Source organism: Aulonocara stuartgranti, assembly GCF_965226115.1.
Source record: "Aulonocara stuartgranti genome assembly, chromosome: 15".
In the NCBI taxonomy this organism is placed as follows: Eukaryota; Metazoa; Chordata; class Actinopteri; order Cichliformes; family Cichlidae; genus Aulonocara; species Aulonocara stuartgranti.
This window is the reverse complement of record NC_138951.1, coordinates 27,203,108-27,230,608: the sequence shown is the minus strand read 5'-3', so window position 1 is coordinate 27,230,608 and position 27,501 is coordinate 27,203,108. Positions and strand designations below refer to the sequence as shown.

Genomic DNA, 27,501 nt, shown 5'->3' with positions numbered 1-27,501 from the left:
TCCTCTTCTTTACTTTCTCCAGTGTATGCTCCAGTGAGCATCTAGACTGGATTAAATACATTTTAGACATGAAGTTGAAAGATGTCATGGACTAACTCACCACTAGAGGTCTCTCTGTCTCCCTGTATGACTAACATGATGAGGGCCTCTAAAGTGTGAACCTCGCCCTGTGACAGACTGTCCAAGACAGTCATAGCAGAAAAAAGTTATATTTTTTACTGTAACAATCACAAACTACACACTCCAAACACGCTAAATGTCACAAATCTCTCACATCTCAGAACTCGCGCTCTCTCTTTTTTCTGCTCTCTTTCTTTCTCTCTTTCTTTCTCTCTCACACACTCCTAAAACTTCCCCCTCTTCCTAAACAACCAAATGTCATGTTGCCATATCATTTTTTGATTGGTCGACGTGGTACATATTTCCACCAACACAAAAGGGGTATTTTTTGTTTTGTTTTTTTTAATTTTTTGGTCATGAGCAGAGAGTGCTTGCTTGCTCTGTCCTTAGACAGTAAACGTGACGAAAGTATTCAGGAAAAAACACACGTATATATTGTTTATCATTGTTTATCTGGTTTTACGTGGCCTATCAACACAATTTAAAAGCTGGTATATAGCACCTTGTTGCTTTGTCATCTTGAAGTGGCAATCGTGGCTCAAGAGTTGGCCTTGTAATCGGAAGGTTGCTGGTTCAAGCCCCGGCTTGGACAGTCTCGGTCGTTGTGTCCTTGGGCGAGACACTTCCCTCGTTGCCTACTGGTGGTGGTCAGAGGGCCCGGTGGCGCCAGTGTCCGGCAGCCTCGCCTCTGTCAGTGCTCCCCAGGGTGGCTGTGGCTACAATGCAGCTTGCCATCACCAGTGTGTGAATGTGTGCGTGAATGGGTGGATGACCGGATGTGTAAAGCGCTTTGGGGTCCTTAGGGACTAGTAAAGCACTATATAAATACAGGCCATTTACCATGTGATTGGTTTACCACGACTACTTTATTCTTCCTCAGCCAAACAGCAGCACTCATGTGATTGTTTTGCCCCCTAGCTCCAGGTGTTGTGCGCGCAGCTACTTAAAGCTGTAGCGCTCAGATTACTTACGTAGACAGCTAATTCCGTACAACTGATATAACGTGCGGTAAGCTGAACACAGCTTCAACCGTCTGTTTGTTGAAAAATAGTAATGCAACGGCACCACATTTTTTTGTTAGTGGCGGTAACGGCGTTGTAGCGATAGAAATAGTAATTAGTTAGGTTACTGAAAAAAGTAACACCATTAGTAACGCCATTACTTATAACGCCATTACTCCCATCATTGGGAGGGACGTTTCCTGCCGGATACACAATGGAAGAGTGGCAGAAGTGACAATTTGTGTGCCAGGCAGGACTGTCAATTGAGGACATATAAGATTTATACCTACAGGCAGTGGCGGTCCTAGCCTGTTTGGCGCCCTGGGTGAACACTCCCTGTGGAGCTCCTGATGGCTTTGAACTTTTCTTGTCCATCTTCCATTGGTTTTCATTTTGCACTCCAGTATGAACACCCATCCCCTAACGCGAGGTTGACCACAACATAACCTAATAAGCCTACACCTTAGTTCACAGATATGCATTGTCTAGGGTTTATTTCTGGGATTTCGCACAACCCAGGATTCAAATCATGACTACATAATGGATTTGGATTTACAACATTATGAATGAAATGTTCAAGTTCAAGTTCAAATTTTATTCGCCACATGCAGTGGCAGGTTGCCCTGCAGTGGAATGAAATGTGCTCTATTTGGAAGCAGCCACCCCCCCCCCCCCCGCCCCCCTCGTCTTTCAACAGGTTGTGTGTGAGACTTTAAATCATCAAACTGTAAAATCTAAATTTTAAATTGTTATTGATCCCTTGTGTATATTTTTTTCTTACTCTTCTTATATTTATTGTTTGTTTACTTGCATTGCTGTAACTGGAGCCCTGTCGTCTTGTCTCTCTATATACTGTACTGTATGTAGCGGAGATGACAATAAAGTGCAGGTGCACCAAGGGCTCTCGCGCTCACTTTTCGCATACAGAATTTAGAAAAAACATCAGTGCAAATTTTAAGTCTGTATCATTATGTCTGGTGTTTTCGTGTTTGTTGGCTTGTTTTTATTTTCTTTTATTTTGTGAGTTGGTTATTAAATGCTGCTCCAGCCAGCCAGAAAATCACCCGCAACCCCGCCCTCTCCTCCCTGTGCCGCAAGCAGCAGGCACACCTCGCAAACGAGGGCGCCCTTACTCCCTGCAAATGCGCGATAGACATTCCCAAAATGTGCTGGCTGACGTCGGGGCAGGTTGAGTACGAGCAAATTATTATTATTTTTTGCCAATGCCCGTGATGCCGCCCCCCACCAGTCCAAGTCCAAGTCCAAGTTCAACTTTATTGTCACTTCAACCATATACAGTTCAAAAATACACAGTGAGGCGAAACAACGTTCCTCCAGGAACCAAGGTGCTACAAGACAAGTTAGTGCAAAAATAATAATAATATATAATATATCTAGTAATAATATTGTGCAAAAGAGCATTTACAGGTTGGTGTGTGCGATGGTTTGGTGGTGTAGGTCAGTGTGTTTGCCGCCCCGGGCAACCGCCCGTGTCGCCCATATCAAAAACCGCTACTTCCTACAGGACTGTTTAATTTTGCTAAACCGGGTGAATGAAAACTCTCTCAGTTGAACACAGGAAACATATGCACATGCACACACACACACACACACATATACAGACACTGACATACATTCCCCTCAAACTCCTACCAGGAGCTCAGTCCGAGTAGAGTTGTCTTCTCCTCCACCACCTACTGTGCTGTACATTGTTTTTCTTTACGGTACCTGTTCTGACCTGTCTCCCTGATGTGATGTTTGTGTAACATATGTATGGTCAGAAGAGGTCCAGTTTCGCTGCAGGCAACTGCAAGTGACAAATAAAGCTTCATCGTCATCATAAGCTAGCTGGCATTAGCTCATAGCTTAGTTCTCACTAAAATGGCAGCAGCCAAATGCTAACCCTGAGGCTTTTAAATGCATAATCTACACCTGCGTGCTGGCTTCAGTGTGCAGGTGTGACCATATAGCAGTGACTTCGTTTACCTCCACTACCTGTGACGTGCTGACTGGATTATGTTGGTGTAAATCTTGTGAATAAATAAATTAAGCCGAGCAGAATGAGACATCGGAACTTTAATTGATCTGGAAACGATGACACAGCATCAGCCAGCATGAAGCATCCACCGAATGGCTGCTGTTTCATAAAAAGTGCTTGAAGCTGGAACTTGAAGCCCTACGCTCACAGTAAGAACACTTTACTGACAGACTGGTTCCTCAAAATCTGCATCCTGGATGGAGACGTTCCCTGACACATCAAAGTTCAGGTTGTTCCAGTTGAGGAGGTTTCCCGGAGAGAAGGAGCCCTGATTCATGTAGGACCTGAGGTCGCACGCAGACACCACCCGGTCCCACATGTGCAGGTCGGTAATGTCACCTTCAAACGAGTCATTCCTGTCGAACCCACCTCCGTACGCATCCTGCTCCTGACCGACAATGATGCTCAGATCACCATTGACCAGATAGTTCTGTCCCACCAACTTCTGTGAGGTTCGAAGTCCGTTCAGCCACAGCTGGGTCAGCCCGGTCCGAGAGTCCCAGGTCCAACAGACCGAGTTCCAGTCCATCCTGTTGGTGGGTAGCTTTGTGAAGATGTAGGTGTCGTCGCCCGCGTGGACCTTGTAGGACCCCTCAGCGTCTTTATTTAGCATCAGAGCATTTGAGTGGTCTCGGGTGGCCAAAGAGAAGAGTCCCTGCATCCGGTTCAGCTGGGAGAAGAAGCGAAGGCATACAGTCATGACAGTGATCAAGCGGGTGTTAGCACGAAGAGCAACGCGGGGCTGGTTTATGCCTTTGGGGTCGCTGGGAAATGTGAACTGTTTCCCCGACAGATCTGCAGGAAAAAAGACAAGGAGACAGGATGACCTCACAGAGCTCCTGGTTATCTAGAGCAGCTCTGTGATGAAAAAACTTGTGAGCTTTACCACTAAAATAAACGTAAAACAGCAGCAACAACAACAGCATAAATACATGAAAACAGTTCAGTGGGGAAAAAAAACAGCTCCACAAGCTGACACAAACAAAAGAATTCAAAAGAAACGAGAGAGTGGAATAAACTCAACAAGCAGAAGCTGTGAACTAATCAGATGTCTCTTAGAGCTGAAATCAGTCTGAACTCAGATCAGTGAAACTGAGACATGTTTTAAAGATCACGATCGAGGAGCATGATTTAATGATGTCACTCACGGTCATTTGGCCGTTTCTTACCTTGAACCTCACTCCTTCCGACAGTCCAGAGAAGGATGAAGAGCAGCATCGATGATGACTCCATGATGATGATGATGAGAAACAAGAGGTGTTTCAGTGTCTTTTACACCTGCTTAGAAAATAAAAGGCTCGTTTAAATGATGCAGTTACTGTTTTTACAGAGATATCACTGCTTCTCTGACAGCTGAAGAGTCGGTGCTTTATCCAATAACAAGGCGTAATTAACAATAACACACTGAATACTGCAGCAATGGTGTTTCTCTTTGTCCTTGTCTCCTTTGAACAAAAACAGTCTGACAGGAGAAATGATGATTCTCATTCTTATTCCTGTGTGGTTGTTTTGTTTCCAACCAACTAACCTTGTTTCATCTTCCAATCACAGCCAACCATACAAGTCTCCCATACTCAGCAACTTTTTCACTTTTTCTGGAGAAAGCAGAAGGGTGAGACTTCCTGTTTTTGTGATTTCTAAATGTTGGACTACTTTCCTGAAATGTTTGAGGAGTCAGCAGTTTTTGTGTTGTTTCTTCATATCTGTGCAGCACAATACAGGATGTTACAGGCCGATACTTTAAAGACAACCTCACAAACACATGAGCTGTTGCTCAGGAGGAAGAGCAGGCTGTCTATTGTGAGATTATTCTGTTATTATATGTTATCTTATATCTGTAATTGAAGTAGTTGAATTAGGATACTGCTGTAGGTCATATTATACTTCTTAGTATAGAGTGTGTGATCAGTATGTAGTTTTAGTTTGCATTATACTTCTGACTTAAAAGAGTGTGAAAAATCATTAGATCTATTGGATTGACCTGTATTATTCGACACTGTTGAATGTGTTACACTGTTTTCTTGACATTTCATACTGCTGAATCATGAAGAGAATTTTGTGTGCAGAGGACCTTGTACCTATAATAGAAGAGACAGACCACATTCCATACCCCCACCTTTACAGAGAGCAGAAAAATCAGGAGCCGAGGTCATAACTTAGGCGCCGTGTGAGAGAAAGAATGTGAATGTTTAGGCTTTTACGACTAGGTGGGGGCCACTAGAGGCTATAAGGAGCTGAGTAACCCGTCACCATTTTGAGATTTGCTGTGACCCTCTTCATGCATCTCTCCCCATCATGATGGCTTGTGCTCATAAGTGTTGAATTGTATGGGAATAAAGAATTGTTGATTGAGCATTTATACACCGAGTAGTGTCCTTCCTTCAGCCCAAAGATTAAAAGGATTGGGAGTTTTTAACACTATCAGTCAGTGCGTCGGTGGATCGACATTTACAGTAAACAGCTTTAGTGAAGGTTACAAATGATCTTCTTATTAGTGATGTGTCGGTCGCGAACGAAATGGCTCTTAGAGCCGGATCTTTGACGTGAACGACGCGAGCCGGCTCCTTATCGTGAGCCGTGGGGTTTTTTTTTTCTTTCTTTCTCTCACCCTCTCTCTCGCACTTTTTTTCCACTTCACTCCGCATGCGAGCCTTGTGCTTTGCGCTGGGAAGAGGGGGGAGGGGCGGTAGTTACACTCAGTAGCACAGGAACAGAGCAGGAGGGAGAGTGTCATGATCCAAGCAGCCAGGAACACACAGGCACAAATGTAATCTTCAAAAAAATGGGTTTTATTATACCCCCAAAAAGGACAAGATGATTACAAAAATTCAAAATAACAAAAAATAAAGTTTTTAAGAACCAAGTGGGCCCATAAAAGAGGTTAACTTAACAGAACGCTACTCCAAAGTCACTTAACAAAAACATAACTCAACAAACTGACCTGCCCAAATGAGAAACAGCTCCAGTTATACAGCAAATGAATAAACCATTATATACACCAAAGGTGAAAACTAAAGAGATAACAGCTAACCATCATTCAAGAAGAACCCCATTCCCCCTGCATGATCATAATAGATGGTCCAGTCCACTTTATTGGCTTCTGCATTTAAACCAGCTCTACCCTCAGCCTCCTCTTTCAGCCAAACCAGGAAGGACTGGAGCGGAGGTCAGGTAACTAAGTATCTCAGTTGTGTGGTTGCATGCATCCATCACAGAGAGACAGAGAAAGAGAGCCAGGGACAACAACGTCACATTAGAAAGGTATAGTAATCATCCACATCTATTTTCAGTTGCAGATGATAAAGGATTCAGAAAGTTTATTCATGCAGGCCCATATGACAGAGAATATGCATGTTCTTTTTGTTTTCATATTTTAATTTATATTTAATTGTGTTGTGGTTTGCAGTGTTTTGTGTTGTTTCATTTTAAATTAGTTTAAAAGGAAAAAGCTGAAAATTTAAACAGTTAAAAGTTGAAGTGTGAATAGTTGGTTTTTGTATTATATGATTTATTTATTACATTTTATGTGGAGTGAATAAATAAAAGTATATTTACGGTGGCCCCTGGAGACAAAGTACGTACAAACACATACAAACTCCAAAACACGTACAAACTCCAAAGCACGTACAAACTCCAAAGCATGTAAAAACTCAAAAGCACATAAAAACTCAAAACACGTACAAAACACAACAGAAGTGCTCCAGGATGCTGGGCGCAGTGTTGAGCTTTTGTTACCTAGTGGCTACACAAGCCAGTACCAACGACCGGATTTGGTGTGTGGTAGTAACAGGTAAATGAACTTTTTTTTTATTATTATTTGAATATATATCAGAATCAGAATCAGAATGGGGTTTATTGCCAAATGTTGAGCAGGTTTACAACATTAGGAAATTGCTGCGGTGCTTCAGTGCGAACATGGTGTCATAAATAACACTTAAATAGACATGGAAAAAAAGTAGGGATAAGAATTAAAAGTGCTACGTGGAAAGATATGTGCATGAGATATACATGAGATATATACATGAGAGTAAGAATTAAGAGTGCTACGTTGAAAGATATATACATGAGTGCAGGTGGTGATCAGTGCCAAACATGGAATGATACAGTGAACACAGCGTAGGGTCATGTGTTAGTGGCGGGGATAGTCATATGGTTATTGTTCATGTGTCCAACAGCAGAGGGGAAGAAACTGTTCTTATGGCGAGAGGTTCTGGTGCGAATGGACCGGAGCCTCCTGCCTGAGGGGAGCAGGTCAAACAGACTGTGACCAGGGTGAGAAGGGTCAGCTGAGATCCGAGCTGCACGCCGCAATGTCCTGGAGGTGTACAGGTCCTGCAAAGATGGGAGTCTGCAGCCAATCACCTTCTCAGCAGAGCGCACAACACGCTGCATATATGAGTGCTTGTGTATAAATATACAAACAATACACATATGCTTTCATGCTTTCAATTGTGTAATTTAAGTGATCTAGGTAGCTGTTTTGGAAATTCCGTTAAAGCTAGAAATGTGTTTTGGAATTTGTACGTGCTTTGTGTCTAGGGGCCACCGCATATATTTATATATAAACATTAGGGGTGCAACAATACTCGCATCGATATTGAACCGTTCGATACAGTGCTTTCGGTTCGGTATGCATATGTATCGAACAATACAAAATTTATCATTTATTTTATCAACTTTCCTTCTGACGATGCTGTCTGTGTTGAGTGCTCAGTGGATCTGTGCTCGACAGTGCAGCCTAGGCGGAGTAGTCGAATGCAGATTCACTGCGCGCAGGGCAAGCTAGCGAGACAGAAGTTAAGCTCTCCTTGCAACATGGCAAACTGAACCTCCCCCACCCTAATTCAGATGTGGCATTTGGAACTATTTTGGTTTTCATGTGACGTATGACCCTGAAGGTAAGCGCGTCATGGACTAAAGTAAAACAGTATGTCGGATGTGCCACGCAATGCTCAATTACATTGGTGGGAACTAGTGTGTTAGCGCAGTTAGCTCGTTAACGTGTTGGCCGTCCAGCCCCACACACGGGGCGATCCGCGGTAGCTCGTTAACGGAGATTTGCCGTGTTGTGGCATTAACGTCATTTCAACAAGATTAACGCTGACAGCACTAGTGGGAACACAACGAATATGACTGCACATTTACTCCGACATCATCCTCGTGCAAAGACAAGTGGAAGCAGACAAAAACAACAAGCACGCATGCTACAAACTTTACCCGAGTTATTTAGACAGCCGTTAGCACATGATTCTCCTTATGGGGACCTGATATGTTTAATATGCTGCTGAGAATATAGCCCAGAAGAAGTGTATAGTATAGCTTTTATTTTGGAAAGAGCCATTTCTCTATAATAAACTTCCTTTTCCAAAGATGAGTGATTCCTCAATCAGATACAGGGCTCGCAAAATCGCTAGCCCCACGTTCCGGGGCTAGCGATTTTTCCAGTCGGGCTACCAAAATCCATCTCTGCCCTGCCCGTCGGGCTATCGTAGGAAGGAAAAATATATGTCAATGCTTTTGCATTCTTTCGGAAATGTAGCTGGGTAATTATGTCATTGGCATGGGTGAGCCACTGTCAATATGTGACATATTGAAATCGCGTTTGAATTTGCGCTTGTATTTTGCTTTCACTTTGCAATCGCACGAACTGTGTATAGAGAGCGTCAGCACTGATTGGTGAGTGACGATAATTTGCGCACCAATTCCTCTGACATCGTCTTATCAATCGTTAGCTTACTATGCAAACATGACAAGTGAAATCTCCCGCAGCAAGCTTAAACATGTGAGAGGTTGATCGTGCAGAGAGTCGCTGAGCGTTATGTGAGTGCATGTGTAAAAGCAGCAGGATATATATTTTAGTTCTGCTGAGCCAAATAAGACAGGTCAGGGTGAAGAAGTGACAGCCAAAGAAAAGCTTACCACAAAATGGAAAAGTTATGACAAATCAGACTATAAGGCAAAAAGAAAGTGCAGCTTTATGGTTTCATGGACAAAAGAATTTCTGTGGCTGCAATATGACGAGGTATATAACCAGGGGTGCACATAAGTGGTCCGCAGGTGCGCATTTGCTGTCAAAATAAAAAACGCGCACAAGATAAGAAGTTAATATTATATAATTATACAATATTATACTTTAATGTATAATATTGTAAAGGAAACAAAACAGGAAACAAAACATCAATCAAAAAATTGCTCTTTTTTATTCGGGCTACTTAAATTTATTTTGGGGTACCAAAAACTGAAGAGTCCCTGCCCAAAGGGCTACCAGGGAATTTGAAATTTTGCGAGCCCTGAGATATATTTATTTTTTTTATTACTTTTTTGTTTCAGCATGATAATTAGAACTGCGGTGGTTCACTCCCCGTCTACTCCAGTCTACATGCCTCAGGCAAAATACTAATCCCGAGTTGCTGATTGTGTGTGACTGCACATAGAAGAAAGTGCCTGAGTGAATGAGGCTTTGAGTGTATAACAACCGGTCACTGTACTCAGCTCAGTCTGAACCTGTAATGAGTTCAGCTTTACCACCGCTCTGATCAGCTGAGACAAGGTCTACACACTGCATGTGTGGGTGGTTGTGGTGGAGCGGGAAGAGGGAGGCAGCTGGAGATGGGGAGGGAAGGAAGGGCGGGGCAAGTGACCCCTCCCTGGGGCCAGCTCCCCCGCTGACCCCAGTAGGCACCCCCATACTCCGCATACTCCGCAACCCGCCAGGGAAAGGGGGCCCAGGCCCAACCAGACCGGGGCCCAGGTGGCTCGACGCACCGGCGGCACCCTGCGCCAGGGCTGGGCCCCCATGCACCCACCCGCCCACAACCCCGGCAACACACCAACCAGGACCCAAGCCCCCGAGGCCCGGCCAGGGCCCCAGCCCAGAGACGGAGCGCCCATCCCGGACCCACCCAGGGGCAGCCAGGCTACCAGGTCAGTAACCCACGTCCGTCAGCACAGACCCTCCCCTAGCCCCGCTGCACGCAGCCACGAGGAAACCGTCACCTGAGAGCAAACAGAGCCCCTAATTGGACATGACCGCTACCCCGGGTTGAGCCCCCCAAGGAAGATGCCTCCGGGGAACCCCCTGACGCCCTAAGCCTGTCCCTACCCCCACACCAATCACAACAGTGAAGGCGGGACCAAACTATGACCCCCCACCCCCACTAGGTGATGGAACTGATCAAAGGAGCCCAGAGCAATTGATCTGATGTGGTGGCAGAGGCTGTATCAAGACTAATGTAATCTAATAGATCATTTCTATATTGGTTAGAATTAAGATTATTTTTATTTTTCCAATTCATGAGGACTGTTTTCTTGGCTATGCATAGGGCAGTGAAAACCATATGGGCTATATTCTTTTCTGAAGTGACATTATCCAAGCTGCCCAACAAACACACTAAGGGGGAAGTTGGAATGTTACATTTCAGACACTTTGATAAGTCTTCACATATCTCGCGCCAAAACTTCTGAACTGGTGGACAGAACCAAAGAGCGTGGATATAATTGTCCGGTGAATTGGTTTGGCAGTGTGAGCAGTTGTTGGTAGACGTAAAGCCCATCTTGAACATCCGATGACCTGTATAGTGCACTCTATGTAATATTTTGTATTGAATTAATTGAAGACTGGGATTTCTGATTAGATGAAAGGTTTTTAAGCAAGTCTGAGACCAGAAGTTTAGGTCTAAGTTAACTGATAAATCCACTTCCAATTTTGCATTAGGAAGTGATATTGATTCATCTGTTTTAGAAAACATTCTGTATATTTTGGATAGTAATTTGGGGGTTTTAAAAGTAAGAAATTCAACCACACTTGGTGGTGTTTGTAGTTCAACTTGACCCGGTTTAAATGTCTTTTTTTACTATGGATTTAATTTGTTGATATTCTAAAAATCTTTTCTTGTTGATCCCATATTGTGTAACTAGTCCGTCAAATGAAATAAATTCTGTTTCTTCTAGTATATGTTCTAAATATTTGATTCCTTTACCACTCCAATCTGAAAAGTTTATCATATTATGATATACTTTACTAACAGAGCCTGTTTGAGTCCAAACACTTTGGCTTGTAAACTGTTATGTTGTAAACATAACATGATGTGTTTGGGAACAGAAATATTATTTTATTGGATAAAATAGCACTGATCACATCATGCACCGCTCGTTGCTCTCGGCCAGAGGAGGAAAAATCACTTCCTTCCTGGTAACCACCTGTCACCTGACTCAAACAGGCTCTCCTCCAAACAGTCCTAGAGTGCTTTACTAACGAGAACATTACGGCTAATTTGGAGTTCAGGAGACAGTGTAGTTGACACTATTGTACTATCAGGCAGGTAAAGATTTGGCTCACACAGCTGTGGACTGTGTCAGGGAGTGTGCACACACACAGAGAAGTGAAGTACGATTCATAATTCAAAGTATATATTAGACCAGGGGTCTACATACAAACTTGCTGAGGGACTGGCTGTATTAGTTCAGTGAGAGAGTCAAAAATTAATGTCTGCATTTTTATTTTGTTAAATACGAACAAAATGATAGAAGTGCTGCCATGTAGAGAAAGAGAGGACCAGTGTGTTTATTTGGTAGTTCAATGAAAGGCTTCAGTTAGCTAAGAGTGAAAAAAAAATTGTCTTGTTGTACAATATTTGAAATTAAAAAAACAAAACAATCAAACACTACATTGTAGGAAATATTTGTGGGTGTTTTCTTGTTTGTTTATTTTGTACTACTTGAACACTAAAGTAGCCCTCCAATGACACGGCGGTGCCAGCAGTGGCCCACAGCTCCTCTAAGTTTGGCACTCCTGTATCAGACCCATGACAACATGAAATATTTGTGATTGGCTGTTGATGGGGAGATGCTGTGGTTTAGACTGGGCATTCTCCTCTGGGTCCTCCCACCGGTCTGAGACAGCTGTCCTGTCTCAGACTGTGCTGTGTAAGCTAAGATTCCTGCTACAGACACAGACAGTAAAGTTGACAGTATATCCTGCTTTAACATAAACTCACTGCCGCAGCACTATAGTGATCCCCTTACTCTGTTTATTTAACTCTGAGCTAGCTTAGCTAATATAAACTAATCTGAGTCTGTTAGCCAACCACATGATGTCACGCTTCGTACTGACAGAAGATGGTGCTAAACATGGTTTTAAACTTTAACTTTAAGCTCTTAAGTTTCTTAAAGCCAGCGTCACAGACTGAGTTACGTCTGTGTGAGTGTCTGTGATGCTGGGGTAAATGAGCTTTTATGTGTTCAGTGTTTCATGTCCCCTTTAAATGCAGATTCGAGCTGTTTGTGGTGCAGAGTGTGAATGTTTGTTCAATTCTCTTTGACAGGTCTGTCAGGAAGTTTATTCTCTGATAAAAGCTGTAACGTGTGAGTGATCTGACTTTGCTGTGCGTCTGTGAGCTCGTATTAGCCTGCGACCTTGGGCAACCTATCACAGCTCAAGGCTTAGTGACTCTGTGACATCACGACTGAGCACCGCCTCGAGCCTCTGTTTCCTTTGTGCTCATTGGTTCAGGTGTCACCTGCTCTGCATGCAGCTCTGCAGTTACCCAAGGCTTCTGCCGTGCTCTGAGTCAAAAGTCTTTCCCCTGATAAAACCTCCAAATTATAATTTAAAACATTCTGACACAAAAGTAAATCCCCAAACTGAAATTAAAAAGAAGCTGCTATGTCACATGATCCTCAGAATTCATCTGGGAATCAAAAGCAAAGCAGAAAAATATTTGTTGAACCTCAGATCAAACTACAGACTGAGAGGCTGGTTTTATTAACGACGTAGGCAGGAACTGAGGCCATCTATGGGCAGAACTTTGTGCCATTGGAAATGGAATTTGAATAAGTTAAATTCAAATTTGAATTGCTTGCATTGAATCTGAGTTTCTAACTTGAATAAATGCTCTTTAAAACTGAATTTGAATTAGCCTAATTTGAAGTTGAAGTTAGTTTTGAAGTTAAAGTAAAATGGAGAGAATGGGCCAATAGCTAGATTCGTACAAGGAATAAAGTGAGCTGCATGGAGAAAAATGACTGGAGCCACAGGTAAACTTGCTTTGAATTTTATTGAACTATGTAGCAACAATTAAACAGCCCTTCATAAACAGGAATGAAAACATAAAAATAAAATACAATAACAGCAATAATAACACCCCAGAATCCTATCTGAGCTCAGATATGTCAATCTTGCTGGCTTAATAGTCAGTGTTCAGTCAAGTCGAATCCAAAAGGTCAAAAGTCTGTGATTAGTGCGATTTCATCCTACTGCATTGTTGCAATTGCTCGTGAGAGAAGAGCAACCTGCCCTTCTGCGCCAACTCGGAATGGCTATGGTTCGGTTCAAAGGGAAAGGCTCGCCATCTTCCTTATCAGGAAGAAATCCAGGTCTCACGATCCCACAAAAAAAAACTAGCCTGTAAACAACAGGGCTATTACTAATTCAGTTCACACTCTATAGTGGTATATATGGCCATATGTAAATAATGCAGTTGCTATAACAAGGACAAGCACAAAACATTAAGTCTCATTTCTAATCATAGTTTTTACAGTGCATCTTAACCATGGATGTAATCTTTAAATCACAATCAGCTTATTTCATCATTAAGTTGCACATTTCTATCAGAAAACATAAATAAACCATTAACTATGGTAGATTATTTTTTGACAGTACTGCCCCTTTAACTGAATTACAGGAGCATTGCTTTGCACTGCATAGCAATGAAGCAATATGTTAATTCAATGTAAAAAATAAAATCACCAAAAAAATATACAAAAGCCCACAGGCTGTAGTTTTACAGTGTGTGGTAAGGCATTGGCACAATAAGAACATGCAGAGACATCAATACAGTGCCGCTCAAGCATCAAATGTCATCATATATCAAATAAAATAGATTCATTAACTTTAAGATCAAAATTAACTTATCCCATCATTTTATTTTAGTGCATTTAATATTCAACATGTAATACTAAAACCTCATCAGCACACAAGCTGAGTGCTCAGAGTAGCTGAACTCTGTGAGAAACCCTGTGTGTTCTCCCACAGTGAAAACGTCGACTCCAGCTACAGCTATGAGCATTAGGATAGTTAGTTTTTCAATTAGCCTGATTCGCCCCTTCCCAGTTTAACTCACCAGCACGCTTGTAATGTTCAACTCTCAGAGAGGATCTTGTCCGCTTCATCCGCATCCGTGCAGATCTACAACATTGATATTGGGCTATTATATTCCCCGTTAACTTCTTGTTAGCTTTTTAGCTTCAAGGTTAGTGAAGGAAAAAATGTCCATCCCGGTTTTCCCTCCAAGGCACGAGCGATAAGCAGAGTTCTGTCCTTTCCTTCTAAGATTCCTAATTATTTAAAGTAACACTCAGGTATGCCATTCAGCGTGTTAGTACGAGCTCGGGAGCAGCTTGGGAGAACAAGAAAACAGAGACTGCTTTAGGTTGCCTTCCCAATCGACTCAAAGGTTTATTTAGTACATAACAGCTTATATAGAGAAAAAAAGGTTCGTGTGTCAGCTTTCCCAGTTCAAACCGGTACAGACCAAATAAGGAAACGTCTTCCTGCCTTGTGAGCAAAGAAGTATCCTGTGTGTAGTTTCTCAGTTCAGCTATAATTTATGATCATCCCAGCAAAATACACTCCTAGACATAAAATACAGAGTTCTTTCATTAGTGAATTCTGAAACAAACCACCTAGCCTTTAACGAGCCTTTTCCAGGAGATAAAGAAAAAGGGAGGATGGGAGTAAGGAAGTGGTCTCATCTCTGTGGTGTTTTCGACCTTGGAGTACCAGCCTGTGAGTCCTACACATTAATTCTTGGGTCACAGAGAAAGAGAAAAACAACTAGTAGATGGGCCATATTGAGTAACAGTTTTCCTGTATAAAACAATATCCTGTAAATGCTACTATGGTATCAAAATATCATAACAGTTCTCCCCTTTTATCATGAAATGATAACATAGTATAAAGACAGAATGTAATAACATAATATAAAGATAAATCATAAATGTGAAACAAATCATAAATGTAACTAGTCCTTCGAGTGAGCTTAATATCAAAATCTTAAAAAGAAGAAAAGAAAAAGAAGAAAACGTCATCCTCTTCTTGAACAATCGAGTAATTCACAATCTAATGCTCAATACATACATCAGGATCATCATTGATGACATCTGACACATAATCTGGGTCAATTTGTGCCAATTGCAAATACATTGAAGTAGCTGTACTAGTAGCTATACGGGTTATCATTGAACGTACACAGGGTACCACACAACAGACAATAATCATCAAAAACATGCTGCAACGGTTACAAAGGCTACAATTAGTTCCTTCCATCTTCCAAACGTGTCCTGTAGCCACTTATGTAGCCACTGACCGTGACCTGTATTGGCAATTAGTTCTATCTGCAATGCTTCAAGTCTATTCATAGCTTGTGTGAATGAACCGTTAGGGGCGGTGTTATTGGGAATGAAAGCACAGCATACATCAACGGTTACTAGACCACAGGTACCGGTCCAATTAACAGGTAAAGCTAATCTAAGGGTATTATTGCACAACCAATAAGCATGTGGGATTGGTCTAGTTAGGCGCGTGACCATGTGTGATTTAACTAACTCCCCCCAGTCAGTATCATTTAAGACACCCTCTGGGGGAACAATGATCGATTCTCTGCTCGAACTTGAACTGTGTGTGTGTTCCTCCAGATATGATACAACTTCAGCCATAGAGACAGCTAGCCATGTCTCATTACAGCGTGCACCTGGGGAGTCAGAGAAAAATGTGTAGTTATCCTTTGTATAATCTATGTGTGTGTCTGGGCCAGTTAACTTTAGTCTGCGCAGACATATCATACTAGTATTAAAATGGAGAGGGATCTGTCCTAAGGGCAGTGAGGGCTTTAACCTATTCTTAGGGCGTTTCATTGGGGCGCAGGTCCCTGCGGTGTCATTAGATAACTTCAATAATTCGCCTAATGGAGTCTCAGGGTTAGTTGGTGTGTGTGCGTGTCTAAGTAGGCAGTCGAGAGGGCTCAGAGTCAACTGTAAAGTGTCTTTAAGGAGAGCATTATCTCTGCCGATTTTCTCTAGTCCCTCAGTGAGGGGGAAACCGGATATGGGGTATCCTACTATTACCTGTTCTGGATTAGCCTTTGAACAGACATAACAGTTACTGTTTCCTAAATCACGAGCGGCTGTTCTGGCATTTTCATACCAGGCGTTAGCTCCTGTTCTAGAGGGTGCATAAAATGGTTTATTAGTGGCGTCTATGTTGCTATTTACTGATTTTAGGGAACGTGAGGAGTGCATTAAGTAGGTGTCTTGCAAAATGGGGCATGAGGTATAGTCAGCAAAATATGACCTGCAGAAATGTGAACATGGTTGCAGTTTACAATACAAAATAGCAAAGAGAAATCCTAAGGTTAATGCGATAGATATGATAAATAACCTAAATATATAAGAAAGTATATAAGAAAAACAGTTCTTCAGTCGTCTCCTGGCCTGGTCCCAGGTTCGAGAGACATTGAATAAGCGTCGTATGATGACAATGGGCATTTCATTTTCTCCATTATCAGGATGGAATGAGTCTGGCTTTATCAGGTTAGACATCATGTGGTACTTTTGGCTTTCTATTCCTGCTGGATGTTCGAGTACCTTGCTGTGGCTCTTTCAGACGTTGTGTGTTAATCAGTGATTGTGTGTGTGTGTACATTGGATCCGGGCGCTGGCTCGCCTGAGATGTCATCTACCCGTGTGTTTATTTGCTCTGGATCCGGGCGCTGGCTCGCCGGAGATGTCGTCTGCTTGATCCGACGCCTGAGATGGTCCGATTGGGCTGGTCTTAACCCTGCTGGCATGAATCCACTGAGGTTGTCCGTCTGTGAGGATGCTGGTTCTTCGTCACTGCCAGTAAAGCCTGGGGGCTGGAACACGCGCGGCCTCCCAGAGTGTCCTTGGGTTTAGTGACTTCTCCAACATGCATCTCCTTGTCTCCACTGGTGGAACTGTGGAGGGGAAAGGCTGAGAGAGACAAACTTTCTGATAGTTATTATTCAGTTTTTCTACCAGGTTGTGAACATCAGTGGACAATGCAATATACATCACCTTCTACTAGCGGTGCCCCTCTGGAAGCTGACCATGGTGTTGGAAATAGTCTTATTTCAAATGGAGATAATTTGGTTACTGCAGATGGAGTCATTCCAATCTCACAGAGGACTTGAGGAAGTAATTTGACCCAGGTCATTAAAGTTTTAGCACACTTTTGAATTACTTCTAATGTGAATGAAGATCCTCTATCACTGTTAATCTGGTGAGGTATTCCGAATCTGGGTATTATTTCATTGCTCAACTTTTGACAGACTACTTCTGCAGTTTCTTTTGAGGTTGGATAAGCTTCTACTCATTTACTAAATTGATCCACTATTACCAGTAAGTACTTGATGCTTCCTTGTGCTGGCATATGTGTGAAATCAATTTGTAATGTATGAAATGGAAAATCTGGTTGTGGTAAATGCTGATGTTTTGCTTTTGAGCTACCTACATTAGTTCGCGCACATGTTAGACAGGTTGCTAATATGCTTTTTACTGCATGTGATGTTTTCTCAATTACAAATCTTGATTTTATTGCCCCTATTACCCCTCTTTGTCCGACATGACTCACACAGTGAAAATGTCGGGCAAGGACTGGCATCAGGGAATATGGGAGGGCAATCAAACCCTTAAGATTTTGTATAAGCCATCTCTGTCATCTAAGGTACAGTCATTATTCTCCCAATAGGTGTAATCAGATGCAGAGGCTTGCTCTTGTATGAATTTTAAATCAACATTTGTTTCTAAATAGTCTGGGAGTGTAACAAGTGGCAGCTGTAGGGGCACAGATAATACTTCCTGCGGAGGTGGGAGCTGTGATGCAGCTGCAGCCTTGGCTGTCACGTCTGCTAAGGCATTACCTGTTGCTTCGTCTGTGTCAGCTGTACTGTGTCCTTTCGTTTTTACAACTGCAATGGCCGATGGCAGCTGTATAGCCTGAAAAAGTCTTTGAACAAAATCAGAATTTAGCAATTTATTTTACATCAGCAGATCTAAATCCTCTCTGTCTCCACAATGTGCCAAAGTCATGCACAACGCCAAATGCATAGCGGCTGTCTGTGTAAATCGTCACATGCTTATCCAAATGTAGCTCACAGGCGCGTATTAAAGCCATGAGCTCTGCTTTTTGTGCTGAGTGAAATGGTAATGAGTGAGCCTCTAGTATGATGTCAGGCACTGTTACCACTGAATAGCCACAAAGAAATGAGTTGTCACTCGGCCTTGAACAGGACCCGTCCACATAAACCGTGGCTGAGTCTGGGATAGGTGTTTGCTCTAAATCTGGACGTGGTGCTGTGGATTCCTGTATACGTGTCATGCAGTCATGATCGTCAAGCCTGTCTGAGCCATCCTGTCGGTCAGAAGAACACAGCATAGGATCAATAAATGTGCTGGCGAATCAGGTGTGCTGCTCGCTTTTATAGTGAGATTTGCATATGTTGTGTAGTTATGTTTGCTAGAATGGTCGTGACCTGGTGATTGGTGTATAGAATAGTGTCATGTGAGAGTGTGAGCTTCTCGCAGTCCCTTATCATGATAGAGCAAGCTGCTACTGCCCTCAGGCAGGCCGGCATTCCTGAACAATTCAGGCAGCACCTTTGAGTGGCGGAGGTCAGCACTCCCTTTAATGCATTGAAAGAGGCAGTCATTTCTGTGGATCACAGTATTCGAGGAGGCTTCTCTTTTTTACAACAGTCACGCAGAATGTGGTCATGAAAAGAACAGTCTGGTATCCACTGTCTGCAATAGTTCACCATGCCTAAGAAGGACGACATTTCCTTCTGTGTAGTGGGACGAGGGACGGAGGTCACAGCTTTGACCCTGTCTGCAGTCATGGAACGTTTTCCGTGAGACAGTGTGAATCCCAAATATTGAACAGAAGTCTGACAGTACTGCATTTTCTTTGCAGATGCTTTGTGGCCAGTCTTTTTGAGGTGCTGGAGAAGCATGTGTGTAGCAGTTTGACATAGTTTTTCACTTTCAGCACAGAGGAGGAGGTCATCCACATGTGGATCAGGGTGCAGCCCTGGAGGAGTGAAGCACCATTGAGAAAGCAGCAGAGCTGTCCATCATGCCTTGGGGCAAACGAGTCCAAGTGTACTGCTTATTTCTATGTGTGAATGCAAATAACGGCTGTGTGTCTTCATGCACAGGTACTGAGCGGAGCATAAATCCACCACGGTAAAATGTGTATGCAATGCATGTCAATATGCTGTGAACATCTGAAACGAGAGGTGGCAGAGGAATGTTGACTGCATTAATTTGCCTTAAGTCTTGTATGAAACGCCATACGCCAGGTTTGTTAGGCTTTGGCACAGGATTGACAGGAGTGTGGGCTTTATTACTCCTGTAGTCAATAAATCTCCTATCATGACATCTAGGGCTGCGGCTTTTTCGGCAGAAATGGGATGTTGCTTGACATATACTGGCTTGTTGTGTTTTAATAGGTGTACGTGATAAAGTGTACAGTCAATAAATCCTATATCATTCTCACTTCTTGACCATAATGTCATATTCTGGTATTCAGCTGGCAACGTAAGTGCAGAAATAGTACAGTCGATAGGGTAGGTTAGATCTATGTGACGACATGGTGTAGTTATATCATAACCTATGTCTGAGTTATGTGACAAAATCACTGTTTGACCTTCACTTGTGTGAGCAGTTATCATGTTGTTGAACAGTGTGAGAGAAACAAAAGTGTGGCTCCCAGTCATGGGATTACCTGGTAGTGGCGTCTGTACACGTTTTTTTTGGCACAGTGTGTGACATAGAGTACCGGACAAAAAGGATGTTGAGTTCATTCTCTGCTGAGGGTCCAGCTGACACAGAGGATGTTCCTTCTCCATCATGTCGGTACATAGGGCAGAGAAAACATAAGCTGTTATCAGTGTCAGCAAACATTTCACCCTTTGTGTTAAATTAAATACACAAATTCATTTTTGCTTTGGGTGTCTGCGGCTGCTGGAAAACTGAGCTAAATTTGCACCTCTAGCTTGTCCAACAGTGCATAAAGCGTTTTATGAATACTAGGATAGATTCATCAGGCTTCTGTTTACACATAGTTACTGCATTTAAGTCAATTTTGTCTCTGGACATTGTTAGCAGGAATTTCTTTAGATTCTTAAAGAAATCGGCGACTTTGTCATTATTTACCCACAAAAACTCTGCAGTTGTGGATGCTTTATCATGCTTTGGGTCTAATTCACCTATCTCTCTTATGAGTTGTGACTCGGTTACTCCAGGAATGCATTGACACAATATGTACCTGTAATCCGGACCACCCAAATGGTGATATCTGGTACTTCTCTGTAGTGCAGAGACAAAGGCTGTAGGATTTTTAAGAGGATAGGGAAGCTCTTTAATAGTTGTCACTAATTCTGAGATTTTAGGGGGCTGAATACAACACTGATCTCCTATTATCATAAAGGGGTAAGTGTCATTGACGTCACTAGATTTTGGGTCTGTTTGTTTATTACCGCGAGTGTTGGCGTAAGGACCTTTGTCATCCTGGCTTTGTTTTTCCTTTTTTCCTTTTAGATAAGTCTTTATTAAAGTTCGGGTAACAGGTATTTCTTTAGCTACCTCTAAACCTCTAGCTACGATATCGTGGCGTTTCATGTGGGTGTCTATTGTGGACACTGCCTGATGCAAAAGTTTTTCTTCATAGTCGTCTAAATTGTTTTTCATAAGTTCCTCACATTCTTCTTTCAAAAGTTTTTCTCTCTTTCTATGTTCTGTTAATTCTTCCTCGCGGCGTATATATTGTTTTTCCTGATCTTGTTCAATTAGGTGGCTGAGACCCGTTGCATGTGATTCAGGTTTTTTGTCGCTTTCTTTTGAGCTGGTTGGATCAGAATGCTGACATTGTTTGCGTGCAGCTGCTGCAGCAACTATTAATTCGGTCTCATCTTCGTAAGGCGGCGGGGCTGTGGGCTGAATGGCTGAGCATGCAAGACTAGCTTTTCCCGCAGTAGATTTATTTTCTATGCTGGAGCCTGCACTAGTTTTATTTGATGTTAAAGCATCTACACCTGGTTCCGGTCCCTTTTTCCATAGTGGTAACATTTGATGTATCACGTCGCGGCATTCTATCATGTATTTTCTACAGGACTTTTTAAGCAGACTACTTTTCTTATCACAAATGATATTCAACATTTCTACTGACCTGGTTTCTGGCGATAATCGTTCGGGATAAGGCTCCGAAAAGAAATTAGAATGCATTGAATTACAGTCCGTAAGTTGTAAACAAAGTCAGTCACATAAGCACTTCCGCATGTTCTGGATACGTGATCATGGAAGTCTTCGCCGATTCGTGGACGTGGGTTACACGTAACCGGAAATGGGAGTTGTACTGAGCCGTTATTTGAGACTTTATTTTGTATTTTATTAATTTTTGGTTTTACAGGTACTTTAGATTTTTTATCGGACCTGTCTGTGGTCTTTGAATTATTCTGACCCATGTTCAGTGATTTCCAGAGGGGTTTACACGCTAGGAGGATTTAGGTTAGTATTTTCGCTGAGGCACAGCTGAGGTCACTTTAAATTTATTGCTAGCAATTTTTGTTTGGGTGAGCAACTCTCACTTAGCGAGCAACTTCTCGCTTAACGAGCAACTTCTCGTAAAACAACAGGCAACTTCCTGTGTCTTTCTGCTTTTAATTTACTGCTTTTAACCCTTGTATGGTAATCGGGTCTGTGAGACCCGTTTTCAGTTTTCTTTCGTTTTTTTTTTTTTTTTTTTTTTTTTTAACAAAATTAAATTTAATTATTTACTAGCTTTCTCTGAGTGAGCAACTTCTCACTTTTTAACGTGCGTTTCAAGACAACAGGCAACTTCCTGTGTCCACCAACACCACACAAGGGTTAATTTACTTTATTCGGGGACTGAGGAAGTCGTCAGTGTATCTCTCTGGATCACTAAGTGAAACTTCGTCAGCATATCCCGTTTCTTTATGGATCGATCACTGAGAGAGGCATAATACGGTCTTTATATAAATATGAAAGACGCATATTTACCTTCTGTCAGTCATCCCACTTCTGACGCCAAATTGAAGGAAAAAATGTCCATCCCGGTTTTCCCTCCAAGGCACGAGCGATAAGCAGAGTTCTGTCCTTTCCTTCTAAGATTCCTAATTATTTAAAGTAACACTCAGGTATGCCATTCAGCGTGTTAGTACGAGCTCGGGAGCAGCTTGGGAGAACAAGAAAACAGAGACTGCTTTAGGTTGCCTTCCCAATCGACTCAAAGGTTTATTTAGTACATAACAGCTTATATAGAGAAAAAAAGGTTCGTGTGTCAGCTTTCCCAGTTCAAACCGGTACAGACCAAATAAGGAAACGTCTTCCTGCCTTGTGAGCAAAGAAGTATCCTGTGTGTAGTTTCTCAGTTCAGCTATAATTTATGATCATCCCAGCAAAATACACTCCTAGACATAAAATACAGAGTTCTTTCATTAGTGAATTCTGAAACAAACCACCTAGCCTTTAACGAGCCTTTTCCAGGAGATAAAGAAAAAGGGAGGATGGGAGTAAGGAAGTGGTCTCATCTCTGTGGTGTTTTCGACCTTGGAGTACCAGCCTGTGTCCTACACATTAATTCTTGGGTCACAGAGAAAGAGAAAAACAACTAGTAGATGGGCCATATTGAGTAACAGTTTTCCTGTATAAAACAATATCCTGTAAATGCTACTATGGTATCAAAATATCATAACAGTTAGCTTAACAGCTTCTGACCCACGGTGGTGGATTGTTCCAAAGTCCAAAATGTTCACAACAAATCAGGTCAGTTTCTCCAAGGTCCTTGTAGATCTCCAGTATGGATATTTGTTCAATTTATCAAGTTTATAGTTGTTTTCCAGCAATTAGCTCAGCGGTGAAAATCAGCAATGGTGTCGAGCACATCCGTCTCTCTCTGTGTCTGAGCACATGTGACAGTACAGAGCAGGGGAAGGCGGGGCCTGTTCCTTCTTAACCAGTAGGGGTCTTAAATTTACTCTTTGGGGTTTTATTCTTATATTTATATTATTTATCTTTTATTATGGATTTACTTTAGCTCAACACAGTGATGAACAGATTAATGGTGAATCACAATTAACAATAACAATGTTGTAGTGCATTACTGAGTGTTGTAAAACTCACTTGGTTACATCCTCCCCTCTTAAATCTCATGCACGGCTCTAGTGAAATAGGCAACATCATGAGCAAGGGAATCGATTAAAGCTTTGTTCAATCCTTGAAAGAGTGATTTAACCACTGTTACTAGTGGGTTGCCTAGCTGAGGATAAGTGATTCTTAGGTATGGTTGGCGAATTCTTTCAGATCTTCTGACCTGTGTTTCTGTTTGCAAGGTTTCAGGTTCATCATCATTTTCAACTTGTTTTTTAGGTGAAAGTTGATTAGTTGAGTTCTCTGACAACGGTGAATCTGACAAACTGGTCGACAAAACATTTTTGTCTTTTTGAGTATCTGTTTCAGACTCACTTGGTGTGTTGTTTTGTAGGCTTGTGTCATGTTCACTTCGTGGTAAGTTTGTTTCCCTTTCACGTTCCATCTGAGGTAAGTTGGTTTTAGAGCAGGGCGATATGACCAAAAATATTCATCACTATATACATTTGAAAATTTGCGATAACGATATAACTGACGATATAATTGACACGAGACAAAATACTTTACCACAACTTTATTAGTGCAAAAAACCCCATCAATGTATTTTCACTTAAACAAGCAGCTGTTTTTTATGTGCATTAAAGTTATATAAAAATCTAACAGTGCAAATTCCTTGCTGACAGTTTAACCAAAAGGCATTTCCAATGGAAACTGGCCGACATATCCTCAGCATAACCATGTATAATATCCACAAAACTTAAAAAGAAGTTATACACACACAATACGGTAATATTATGTTGAAGCACAGTACGTATCACTCCTGCCTGCGATAGCCGTAATGCTCCGACAATCCATCAAGCGGTGCGGCTTCGTAGCTTAGCAAAGTCGTACTAAAACATTTGACAGATTTTCGAGCGCTGTGTACATAAAATCGTTTCGAGGTCAGTAAACACAACCAGAATTCATACATAAGGCACACGGGATTATAAGGGACACTGTCGATTTTCAGAAAAATCAAAGGATTGATTTTAAGTGTGCCGTATTTTCCAAACAATATGGTAATAACGATGGCCCGCTAGCATGCTCTACCAAAAATAGTGCTTTGTTGTGTTTCTGATGGATGAAAGCTAAACCAGTTCCACACCACAGCATTTTTACAAACCAATTCTGCTTCATCTGTTTCATTCAACGATCTGCTTTCGCACTTCTCATTCTGCGTCACTGCCATGTGCGTACGTAAACATAGGCACTGCGCATGTGCGTTTTTCCCATATTCTATCGCGATATTTCATTTTCCTATCATTGCCCAAAATTACAACGATAGGATCGTTGCCCAAAATTACTGGGCTATACCGTGAACGATATGATATAGTCCAGCCCTAGTTGGTTTCACTGTCCATTTGAGGTAAGTTGGTGTCAGTTGAACTTCCAGTTTCGCCTTCAGGTAAATATGTTGCAGTTTCCTGTCCAGGTAAGTATGTTTCAGTTCAATTCTCAGTTTTGATTCCTTGTGTTGGTGGAATGACACATACTTGGTAGAAATGTCTGTCTTTCACTTGTGGGGGTTCATGGTAATACAACTAATCTTCCTGTTCCTTAAGTGTTTGGTCGATGTCAACTTCTGGAGCTGAACTTTGTCTTGTGCGTGGTCTGTTAGGTTTTGTGACTCACTTGGGTTTATGCTCTGTCGGTGAGAGAAATCCACAGGGAAGTAATAGATCTCTGTGGAGTGTTCTGTAGGGTCCCTCTCCTTTTGTTTGTCAGATTCACCATTGTCAGAGACTAATCAACTAATCAACTTTCACCTGAAAGACAAGTTGAATTCTCTCTTGCTCTTGATGAAGGCGGTCACACTTTTCTCCTCTCCTCCTCCTCCTCTCCCTTAGCTTCCCTGCTTAGCCTCTTGTGTCCTTGTCTAGTCTCGTGTTTTTTGTATTACTTTCCCTGGATCACTCTCTCACAGTCTGTTCTCTAAAACCTAAAAGAGGAATTATGGATTTGATCAACTGGTCCCTGAATGCAATTGACACCCTTTTCTCAACGAGAAGTCTGGGCTCGGGTGAGCCTGAGTGTCCTGCAGGTACTTTCCCTGCCGGATACATGATCGACAGGTGGCATAACTGGAGGGTCGTGTGCCTGGCAGGACTGTCGATCGAAGACGCTGAAGATATCTATCTTTTTGGAACCATGATAACAGGGTTCTTGCTAATCGGAGATGGCTTGGCCCTGGCTTATCGAAGAATTAAGAAAGCTGAGCCGGCTGTTCAAACCCCCACAAGGCTGCCCGCTGGGATTGAAATGATGGGATGAGGCGTGAGCTCTCAAAATGGGCTCATTGAGTGCAGCATGGATAAGATCTTGGAGAAGCTTGCAGCTGCCGTGAACATTCAGAATAAGACCTCTGACCGCAAATTGGATTATATCTTGGAGAAGCTCACTGCGGTCGTGAGTTCTCAGAAAGTGCTCTTTGAGCACAAGAATGACGACATCATGTAAGTTTGATAACATCATGGAGAAGCTCACGGTTCTCCAACGGGAGATTGAGAGACCAGTGTTGGACTGTTAGAACAGCTTTGAAATTCTTACGAGTTGTTCGCACTAAAGTAAAAACCATCATCACTTCATGCGGCTACCACTCAGTGCCAGCTGTGGTCTCAAGGCTGGAGCTGAACAAAAACACCCTGATAACAGACTGCTTTGACTGTTCTTCCTATCCTACGCAAGGCCACCTGGGTTGGCTAGAAGACTGTTTACTTAGCCTGGCAGGGCGAAGGACACTGTCTCAGTTGAACTCTGGACACACACACACACAGACATATATATAAACTTGCAGATATACCTCATCCCCCCTCCCCCTCCAAACGCCTTCGACGTTTATTCTGTTCCGATGCTGACGGTGGATCAAGGAGACCAGCGCATATGCTGCAGGCCCGGATGCACTGTCTACACTGGCTGTCTCTCACCCTTTACCCATCCCTGTTGCTTGTCATGTGTTTCTTTGTTGTATTAAGAGTTTTTTCATGTGCTATGTGCAGAGGTGTTTTTTTCTGTTCTCAAACTGATCTCCCTGTTGGAGCTCAGTCTGGGGGGAGTTATTTTTTTTTCTCCTTATCTTTCCACATGTTGTGGATTTTCCATTGTTATACCTCTCTGACCTGTCTTCCCCATGTGATGTTTTTGTGCAATGTATGTATGGTCAGAGGGTAAGATGGCGCCGCCATCGCGTGCAATTGGTCGGCAGCCTTAACATGAAATTTCCCACTCGTGGGACTAATAAAGGTAACTTAACTTAACTTAACTTGTTTTACAGTATATACTGGTAAGTTTTCCATTTGTTTGGTAACAATATACATTGTTTGCTCCCATTTGTCTGCTAATTTGTGCTTCTCTCTCAGGCAGAGATTTTGAACCAAGACTCGGTCTCCCGCATCCAGTGTGGATTCATGTATGATTTTGTCAAACCGTTTCCTGTTTTTGTCAGCTACTTTCTGGGAGTTTTTGATGGCTATGTCATAGCTCTGTTCGAGGTAGCTTTTCAGCTGCTTGACGTACTCAGAGTGAGTAAAGTGTGGCTTGTTTGGTTGTGGTAGGCCAAAGGCAATATCAATGGGCAAGCAAGGCTGTCTACCAAACATTAACTCATAAGGAGAATAGCCTGTTACATCATTTTCCGTACAGTTATAAGCTTGAGTAACTGGTTTTACAAAGTCACGCCAGTGATGTTTTTCAGTGTCTTTCAAGGTACCGAGCATACTGAGTAACTTGCGATTGTATTGCTCAACAGGGTTGCCACGGGGATGATAAGGACTTGTTCGCACTTTGCGGATACCGAGCAGAGAGTACAGTTCTTTGATTGTACGCGATTCAAAGTCTCTCCCTTGATCGCTATGAAGTCGCTCTGGAAAGTCATAATGAACTAGGAAGTTCTCCTATAAGTTCTTTGCAACGGTGGTGGCTTTCTGGACTTTGGTTGGAATGGACACAGCATACTTTGTAAAATTATCCGTGATCACTAGGACGTCTTTAGTGTTTTTACTGTCTGGTTCTATTGAGAGGAAGTCCCTGCAGACTAGCTCCATGGGCCTGGAAGTTTTAATATTACAGCAGCCTTGTCTGGCAGGGTTTTTCTACGGACACATCTCTCGCAAGCTTTCACTTTCT

General features: G+C 42.4%; 1 protein-coding gene across 1 annotated transcript; it reads right to left on the bottom strand.

The window, feature by feature from the left end:
- Positions 1 to 3,179: 3,179 nt before the first annotated feature.
- LOC309690186 (C-reactive protein-like) lies at positions 3,180 to 4,711 on the bottom strand. The gene is made up of 3 exons (XM_082507113.1): positions 4,688 to 4,711; positions 4,329 to 4,437; positions 3,180 to 3,954 (listed from the first exon to the last, which is right to left on the bottom strand). The coding sequence occupies exons 2-3, from the start codon at positions 4,390 to 4,392 to the stop codon at positions 3,320 to 3,322; spliced, it is 699 nt and encodes a 232-aa protein (XP_082363239.1). The 5' UTR covers positions 4,393 to 4,437; positions 4,688 to 4,711; the 3' UTR covers positions 3,180 to 3,319.
- Between the last annotated feature and the right edge of the window lie 22,790 nt (positions 4,712 to 27,501).